This window comes from Chaetodon trifascialis, chromosome 16 (genome assembly GCF_039877785.1).
Source record: "Chaetodon trifascialis isolate fChaTrf1 chromosome 16, fChaTrf1.hap1, whole genome shotgun sequence".
Classification (NCBI taxonomy): Eukaryota; Metazoa; Chordata; class Actinopteri; order Chaetodontiformes; family Chaetodontidae; genus Chaetodon; species Chaetodon trifascialis.
In genome coordinates, this window is record NC_092071.1 from 25,764,627 (window position 1) to 25,774,334 (window position 9,708).

The 9,708-nt window shown below is 39.2% G+C and overlaps 1 protein-coding gene across 3 annotated transcripts in view; it reads left to right on the top strand.

Moving 5' to 3' along the window:
• amot (angiomotin) overlaps positions 1–9,056 on the top strand; it is a 107,049-nt gene extending 97,993 nt beyond the window's left edge. For all 3 annotated transcript variants that reach the window (XM_070983496.1, XM_070983495.1, XM_070983494.1), the window contains one exon: positions 6,443–9,056. In XM_070983496.1, coding sequence (XP_070839597.1) covers positions 6,443–6,576 — 134 coding nt within the window. In that variant the 3' untranslated portion in view covers positions 6,577–9,056. The remainder of the gene's footprint in view (positions 1–6,442) is intronic.
• Positions 9,057–9,708: the final 652 nt, after the last annotated feature.

Genomic DNA, 9,708 nt, shown 5'->3' on the forward strand with positions numbered 1-9,708 from the left:
TGTTGTCAATGAGCATTATATTGTATATATATTAGATTAGACATATTGTGCTATTTTTTCACAGATTACCTAGTTTCAATGTCTAACAAGGACTTTTGTTTTGAAACCACTTAAAATGATTAGATAGTGACACAGAATACTATGTTCCCAATCAAAATTGACTCGTATGATTTATATAGTAGAGAACAAAGCATATGAACAAAATCAAGCCCAAGCAAAAAAAAACAAAAAACAAATCTTATTCTCTGTTTCTCTGGGTCCTTTTGATAAAATGAAAAACAAATAAAGAGAAGTAGAAAAAAAAAAAATTCACAATCTATCACGTCACGTGTTTTCATGCACATGTTGGGCAGTGTGTTGTTATTTTGGCATGTGCCTTGCAAATAGATGCTCTGCATTTGTGGCACACAAGACTGGTTCTGGCATCTCTTGGTGCACACAGTTTGCACCTCTTCCTCTTCCTGGTGGCTCTTGCTTCTTATGCTTGAACATCTCTCATATTTTGTGTCCTGGTTGTCGAAATTCAACACCCAGGACAGTGAAAAGTCTTCGGGGGCATTGTGGCTCAAAAGATTGCAGACTACTACTTACTTACAGAATCTTTATGCCATAGGCTGACGATGGATTCATTTTTGGATCTGTAGACACCGGACAGAATTGAGATACCCACGTAGGGTTGAATGTCTACCTCCTCCTAGGCGTCTTTGTACACCCATCCCCCCTCCAAGTTGGTCATGTTCATGACTATTGTTTGGATTTCCTCTGTCAGTAACAGTTCAAGCAGGATTTTACGTCATCCACCTAGGATATGGTATACCTTGACCATTGAGTCTTCTTGATGACATTTTCTGCTGACAGTCGACCTCTCCTCTCAGGTGGGGAACACCAGGACAAAGTCCCATTCTTGACTGAAATGTAACCACAGCACGATCATCCTCTTCACACTAGATTGTTCCCCATCAGTAGTCTCTTCATCTTGATCATATTCTGTGTCGTCCTAATCGCCTGACACCTCTTCTTCAAAGGCATCTTCAATCTCATTTTCCTCCCCTCTCCCCTCCTCATCAGTGTCATTGTCAAAGAAATAATCTGAAGCCTCAGCCATTGTGCTGCCACATAAGTTAATTTAGAGACACACACACAAATATCTCTATTTTATACACTAATTGTAATCTTACCCATTTGTTTTTAATGATCAGTCATTTGTGACCGGGAAGACCAAGGGTGTACACAAGTTCAATAAAACATCAAAAATTGAAAAGAAAATCTCAAAATTCATTTTGTGTGTTGAGATGCCACGTGTGAACAAAGTCAAGGAATCTTATGTCAGACAGATGAAATTAAGTACATAATTTAGAGAGAGAAACTGTCATTCGGTCAGATTTGACCATGAAGACAACAGGAGGGTTAAAGCAGAAACCATCTCTATATTGTTCTTGCCAAGCCACAAACAGTAATGTTAGTATTGTAAAATACACTTAGGTGGACATCAGAGAAACAGTGTGGGATAAACAGCATGTTGAGCCACAATATTTTCACATCTCACTAAATTATATTCACTGGACATTATGACAGGTCAGACTCCTATAAAAACTATTAAAAACTACAACTGAAACTAAAGTCAACAAATTGACATTGGGTAGCTAGCCAACAAGGCAAACAACGATGTTGTTCTACTAGCAGCTATTGGTGTGTATTAGTGATGACGACAAGAGAAATGTTAATTTGAAAACAATAATGGTGGCTTCTAAAGAGGTTAGTGTGGATGCTTCTATAGCATAAATTCAATCAGAACTGAAGAGTATCTCTTCATTGAAAAAGAACAAAGAACAGCACTGAATGCTTTTCTCAACTGAAAAGATTCACTCTTCTCCCCTTTGGCAAGAGTGCTACCATGACATCATATGGTTTGTTGATCTGAATGGTCGGAGTGACATTGATAGAACGATGGTTCATCCAGTCACCTGCCAAATATAAGTGCCTGCCCTTCTCCAAGCAGTTTCCAAGGGTGACTTCCCAGATGGTCCAGTGTAAACCATCTGGCACATCAGGTTAAAATAACTAATATTCATGTGTACTCATTTTGAAAGAGAAATGGCCAATGGGCAAACGCCAGCACTTGACCGACCAATGGTGTAACTCTATCACTCACCCAGAAAGTCACAGAAGTTCATTTGTAGAACTGCCTCCTCCTTTGCTCCTTTCCCACCAAAAAGTGTAATTAATATATTGTTGAGTATTGTGGTATATTGTACTGAGAATATATTGTATTAAGTTTGGAAGAGCAACAATGGAATAAATAAATACACATGTTTAAAGTTTAATGCCACTGTCTTAAGGTTGACTACTGTGAGTGCCTGATTTAGATACATTTTGTAGGACTTCTCCAGATGGTTCTCACTTCAGTTATTATATCCTCTTCTATTTTTTTTTATTAATATCATAGCTAGGGATGGGAATTGATAAGATTTTAATGATTCTGATTCCGTTTTCAATTCTGCTTAACGATTCGGTTCTTTATCGAATCTCATTTGGAAAAAAGGAAAACAAAGAGGTCGATTAGCATCAACTTTGTTTAGTTTAGAAGTAACATGACCTTACAAACCCATCAGTGAGGTCTTAAGAGGCCCACAGCCTAGGGCTCCTCGATGGGGTGCCAGGGGGTCCCCAGAAAAATTAATTTGTTTTGAAAATAAATATAAAATAAGAAAAATAAAATAGATATTCTTCTGTAGAAATTATCAAAATACAACATAAATTATTCTGTGGCAGTTACACAAGAATGTCCAGTGGTATGTTCATCATTTTAGATAGAAATTAAATATTGTCCTTTTTAAAAGGATATATGAGCTGAGCACTCAAAAATAAAACTATGTCAGCCAGTGACAAATAGTCGGGCCCAATGGAACTGTGCATTGTGCAATTCTGCAAACATTACCTATGAAGAATTAACAATTCTTTTGCAGAAAAATAAGCATATCTGCTTTTCAGGAAGGATAAACGATGCTTCTGGACTTATGGTGTCTCCATGTGGAGAACACCCTCTCAGACGGGGTGGAGGACACTTGCACACACAGAAAGCTTTCAGCCATTATCCCTATCCTTGCAGGGGATGGGGGGCAGGTTTCTGTACAGCTGGATCTCCTGATCCACTCGGTGAAAGGAGAAGCTTAGACTTGGACTTAAACTGCTTTTTTATTGATCCCAATTTGGGAAACTATTTAAGCTAGAGGTGGACATGAACTGTCAATAACGTGACATTCATTCAAAGTTATCACATGCTGTGTGTGCAAATGTTTCTGCATATTAGTAGTATTTCCTCCCTTTGATAAAATATCCACTTTGCAAGTATTGCAAGTTGCCCTGTTGTCATCCTTTCTCATGAAATGTAACCAAACTTTCGAGCATTTGTTTTCGAGCAACGCATTTTGCGTTGCTTGTGCAAGATACACAACGTGCGTGGAGACGTCTTTCGCGCACACTGGAATCGATAAGAAAATCGTTTGCAAAATTGCCAAATGATTCCAATGAGTTGAAACACTGGGACCAGTTCTCAACAAGAGCCGGTTTTCGATTCCCATCCCTAATCATAGCATAGCATATTTTGCCTTAAAGAACATTAAATTGGTGAAGCAAATAGCGTTATTTGCGAAGGAATTAGCAGATCTATAGTCAAAGTTCTACTATCAGAAGTAGAAAACTACATGTCAGAAAAAATACAAAAATACTCACAGAATTAATTATACAATAATGATACAAAGAAACAAATGTGACCAATAATGGGCAAAATAATGACAATAGAAAGATTGCAGCAATGAACAATCAACCAAGAGATGATTGAACAACCTGAGGTAGTGAATACAGCAATATACCACATTCTTGTCTTCAGCACGCCTTGTGTGGCTCAAGATTTAGTTGATCTCTTGCTGTGGAAGCAAGTTGGTCTGACCAGGGAAAAGGCTGAGGAGCTCTGAAGTCAATAGCTTGAGCAGTTGAGGCACAAACTGAAGACACAAACTTGTCACTATAGAGGGAGGTAGTGTCATTCTTGCCCCTAGAACTGTCTCATTCTAATTCTTTTCTTTTGTTCCAATTTGGCTGCACGGTAGCGCAGCAGGTAGTGCGTGTGCCTCACAGCAAGAAGGTCGCCGGTTCGATTCCCGGGTTGGGCCTTTCTGTGTGAAGTTTGCTTGTTCTTCCCGTGCATGCGTGGGTTCTCCCCGGGTACTCCGGCTTCCTCGCACAAAACATGAACATGCTCATTAGGTTGATTGGTGACTCTAAATTGCCCCTAGGAGTGAGTGTGAGTGTGAATGGTTGTGTGTTTGTGCCCTGCGATCGGCTGGCGACTGGTCCGGGGTGTACCCCGCCTCCCGCCCGTTGACAGCCGAGATGGGCTCCGGCCCCCCCGCAACCCCGAAAGGGATAAGCGGCATAGAAAATGGATGGATATTCCAATTTCTTTTCTAGAGAATTAATAGAGTTTATACAAGTTAAAATTTTCATTGTTTAAAGGTTAGCCTTTTCAGCTGCCAAAGGATAGCAAAACACCAGTATGAATAACAAGCCAATCTTTAAACTAAATGAATTGTAGACAGCGTATACGGTGTATACTTTATGCATGTAAAGGTACACCTACAGTATATGCAAAGCAAATTAAATGAGTAAAATAGCATCAGTACATACATCCTTGTAGGGATGTTTATCATCCATCCATCCATTTTCTATGCCGCTTATCCCTTTCCGGGTCACGGGGGGGCCGGAGCCTATCTCGGCTGTCAACGGGCGAGAGGCGGGGTACACCCTGGACCGGTCGCCAGCCGATCGCAGGGCAGGGATGTTTATCATCTCTGAGGAATATAGAGGAGGGTCCCACCTACTCAAATACACACATGCCCTCTGAGGGTAGCCTGTGTGAGTTTTGGCATCTCAATCCTACCTTTCCTTTTACTACAAGCTGTGATCAATTTTATGGAGAAACATATACACATTAACAATTTGAACAAACCACCTAAGCTTCAATAATTGGTGTGAGGACATGATGAAACTACCATACACATCATATTAATGTCAAGTAACTTTTATACATATGGTTGAGGTTAAGAACAAACAGACATCAATTCAAAACATTTTTTTTAAATATGTCATTAAGCTTGAAACAAGAGCCTACACTCATGAAACATTTTACAAATCATCAACAATATGTCAAATGCAACAGAAAGGTGATCCACACTTATAAGAATATCCATCCATCCATCCATTTTCTATACTGCCTATCCCTTTAGGGGTTGCGGGGGGGCTGGAGCCTATCCCAGCTTCAATGGGCGAGAGGCAGGGTACACCCTGAACCGGTCGCCAGCCGATTGCAGGGCGCTTATAAGAATATCATATACTTAATTTCTTCATATTCATTTTCCTCAAACCTAATCCTGCCCATTGATAATTGGTAGCAGGGGGTGGACAGAAATGCAATAACATCAATAGTGACAGCTCTAAAATAGACTCTTAACTATATTTATCATATACACCATAGTATATACATATCTATTTATGTATGAGATATATGTACATTATTAGTAAACAAATAGCATTTGTATGTAATACAGCACTATGGATCTAATAATAATGGAAGTATGTAGGAGCAGTTGCAGTGGCTGTCAGACAGGGCCATGGCAGGGGACATAGCTATAATCCACAATCCAGGTTCAACCACTATCCATACCTGCAAGATGAAAAAGCACAAATACTCCAGTGAAGAAGCTAAATTAGTAACATGCCTGGAAGTCCCCTGACAGTCTAATCCTATAGCAGCATAACTAAGGCCTGGTCCAAGGCAAGCCTGATCTAGCCCTAACTATAAGCTTTATCAAAAAGTTTTCAGCCTACCCTTAAATGTAGAGACAGTGTGCGTGCCTGACAAAGACTGGAAGATCGTTCCACAGGAAAGGAGCTTGATAACCAAAGGCTCTGGCTCCCATTCTGCTTTTGGAGACTTTAGAAACCATAAGTAAGTCTGCCTTCTGGAAACGCAGTGTTCTAGTGGGGTAATAGCTATGATATCTTTATGATAAGATGGTGTCTGACCATTTAGGGCTTTGTTAGTCAGGAGACTGGCTAATATTGGAGAAATATGATCTCTTTTTCTTGTTTTTGTCATGCTGTGTGCTGCAGCATTCTGGATCAGCTGGAGAGTATATAGCAACGAATTTGGGCAGTCTGATAGTAAGGAATTGAATACTCCAGCCTGGAAATAACAAATGCATGGACTAGTTTGTCTGCATCGTGTTAGCGGACAGTAAATGCAGTGCACTTCATAATAAATAGCAAATGATTTTGGATATGAATGTTTTCTACTATTCTGTATAGCAGATACAACTTATGAAGCAGGGAGACTGGATCGGCCGAAATCCTGATTGATCTTTTTTTTGTCTTCTCTGTGTAGATGTACCAGTGTTTCACAGCAGCACCTTGGAGCGGAGGCTCCCCATCCAGTCCAATCCACAGCAACTGGCCCCTCTTTCAGCATCACTCACCCAACAGGAAGTGGACAGCGACATGGTGGAGATCCTCATCTGACCCATTACTGCCACCACCACCAACCCCATCCACACTGGATGGCAGCTTCATCAAACAAGCTCAACAACAGACATGTAAATCGTCCCAGGTCGTCTTCAAAACCTGTAGCTGTCTATTTTTTACTGATGTACACCAAGAGACATATTCGTACTCTTATGTTTACATATGCATTCATTTAAACACTTCAGCTCGACTGAAGTTTTTAGACTTTTCCTTCATTAATTCACCGAATCACTGTTTGCTGTCATCTTAGGAAAACCCAGAAATAAGAAGCAGAAAGCAGTAGTTTGGTGCCCCTTTTTGTCTCATCTCAGCTTTTTGCAGTTTTCCTAAATGCGTGCATTAATATGCAGTATTGACTGGAACTTAAAAATATCAAGGTTCATAGCCTCATTTATTTTTCTGATGCAACTTTGTAGTATGGCTTTGGCTTTGGTTTTGTAGGATGCCTTTGGCATCCTACAAAGGATGTTGATGGATGTTAGAAGTTGACTGGAAGTTAACAAGCTGGATAGGTCAGACAAAACATTAAAATTAAACATTTAACTTTTTCATTTAAGGTGAAGGATTTTTCTTCTTGTCACTGTTGTATAACTGGCAGGGGCAGTGCCTAAAGCTTTGTTTAAATGCACTACTTTTTATTGGGGGGGGGGCATTCTTACAGTGACCACATTATTAACTGCAGCACCAATGACATTTTAGTACATTTGGCTACATTCACGAAGCTTTGCACATAGCATTTGTTTACTTTCCAACATGATTTTTTTCCCAACATGATAATGATTAATGATGAAAAAACTGCCCTTGCTACAATGATTTAGCAGTTAGAGGAAGCAGCGTGTTACTTAGACAGGTGATAGATATCTGTAAGCTCTCCTGTACAGCGTTTCCCGAAGCTGGTTAGTTCCATTGGACCAAATATATTGGCTACCTTTTTTGTTGCATTTATTGCACTACTTATTCTTTTCATTATTTCTACTTACTACTTCAAGATGTCTGACATTAGATATTATATTTATGTGTCATGTATTTGTTTGTTTACTGTTGTTAGACATGGCACCTGGATAATCAGAAATGATAGGGTAGTTACAATGGATATGTACTGTAATGGCCTGTCTAACTGTGTGCTGTTGAAAGATTTGCAAAGTAACAGGCATCTCAGTAGCCCTTTTTAGTACTGGCACACTTGTCATGGGTTAGAGATAACTTAGCATTGGGGACCTTTGTGACACATTGACTTCAGGTAGACAAATCTTCCTGAGTAAAACTGCTTGACCTGATGAGCTTTCTCTTTTCTGTCATCCACTGGACATAGCCCTAACCAGTTTTGCAATCATTGACTCCCTCTTCTGTTGTCCTCCTTGAGTACGACAGAAACTGACAGCAGATTTAACAGTGTACCCATGTGCTCTCAATGGCAACAAATGTTCATTTTCCTGTCAGATATGCATTTGAAAATATACTTGTATGAACTACACAGACATTGTGTGCCATTTTGAAAACTTTTTCAGAAAAATATATTTCATTTGGGCAGCAAAAAAGTTCCAACAATTTCAAAATTATTATCAAATTTCCTCTTGAGACTTTGTCCACTTGAAGTCAGAGTGCTGCTTGGGTCCGTAACCATGCATAATCTTTACAAGTTCTTAATGAAACTTCTGTGGATTAGTGCACTTGTGCAGGTTGTGTTAGATCCAACAGGCTAGTGGTTGACCATGCCTGTGCCATGAAGGGCATTCTTTTGCATTTTGGGAACATGGTGCCAACTGTAAGACTTTTTGTTAGACCTTGGCGAAAAGAGGGGAGAGAGATTCTGACAGTTTTGCCAGCTGTCTGCATGACCCCAGTGGTTTGGGTCACTCTCAAATAACAGACACTCTCATTCAGCATTTTACCGTGATCAAAGAACTAGATGGAAGGGATTATCTTTGTCACATAATTGACATACACACACTTTGAGGCAGTTATCACTGTACCTTCGATCCATGTGACTTGTATGTTATACAAACCATGGAGAATATTTGCAGACACCATGTGACTGGCTTGATGTTTAATTTTACATAACACCAGCTTCAAAGGTGTGGACACGATCATGAAATTTAGGCAACAATCAACTAAGTCGGCTCTGCCATCATTCTATTAACCATCATTTTGGCTATAAGGCTAAGACAATTTGGCAATACTTTACACTATGCATTGTGGAGTGTTTTGTATTGACTGTGGATTTCAATTTGATCATACAGTAGCCTCTAAGCTTGATATCTCTTGGCTTTTGACCAAAGGTAACAGAATGGATTGGTACTGACACCTATAAACAAAATCCCTGTGAAAAGTTCCATCTTAAAAAGACATCATATCATCAGTTATGAAATCAGGTGAAATAATCTTCAAGTGGGGTGAGGTCAGTCTGCTGGTTTCAAGAATCTTGTTGAAATACGTGATGATATTTTCAGATTCTTTACAGAGACTAGAGTCTCCAATCATTTCAAGATCTCGACATGTAATGTGCTTCTTTTTTTTTTTGCACAGCTCAGTACAGGGTACATAAACTAGCTATGAGTAATTTTATGGTGGTGACAGGTGTTGCTGGTTCAACCTGTTTACACAGTTCACAATTCCACAATTAAATCAAGCCACAAAGTCAAAATAAATGATTTTTTAATGACATATATAGTTAAATTAGATTCCCTGCATGGTTGTTGTAAAGATGTCCGCTGAAAACCAAAAATGTTGGACCAAAGAACAGTTAGCTAAACAATGTCATTTGACAGGATCTGTAGGATTATGCCACGAAAGGAGTGTGTTTCATCAGAAAAACTTTATTAGGAATGCACTAATATGCTATAACTACCATTTTAGCAAGGAATAATGAAATAGACAACTACTTAACTTCATTGGCCAAAATGAGTGGTGTTATTTGTATGCAGTCTTTGTGTGTGAAATCCTTTAAAAGTCAAGTTGCTTTGCTTCCTGGCACAGAACATGCAGAAACACAGACAGACAGACATAACAGAAAGAAAGAAAGAAAGAAAGAAAGAAAGAAAGAAAGAAAGAAAGAAAGAAAGAAAGAAAGAAAGAAAGAAAGAAAATTCCTGTTGAGTGTAAAAATTTGCTGTTGTTTCTGAAGTGTTA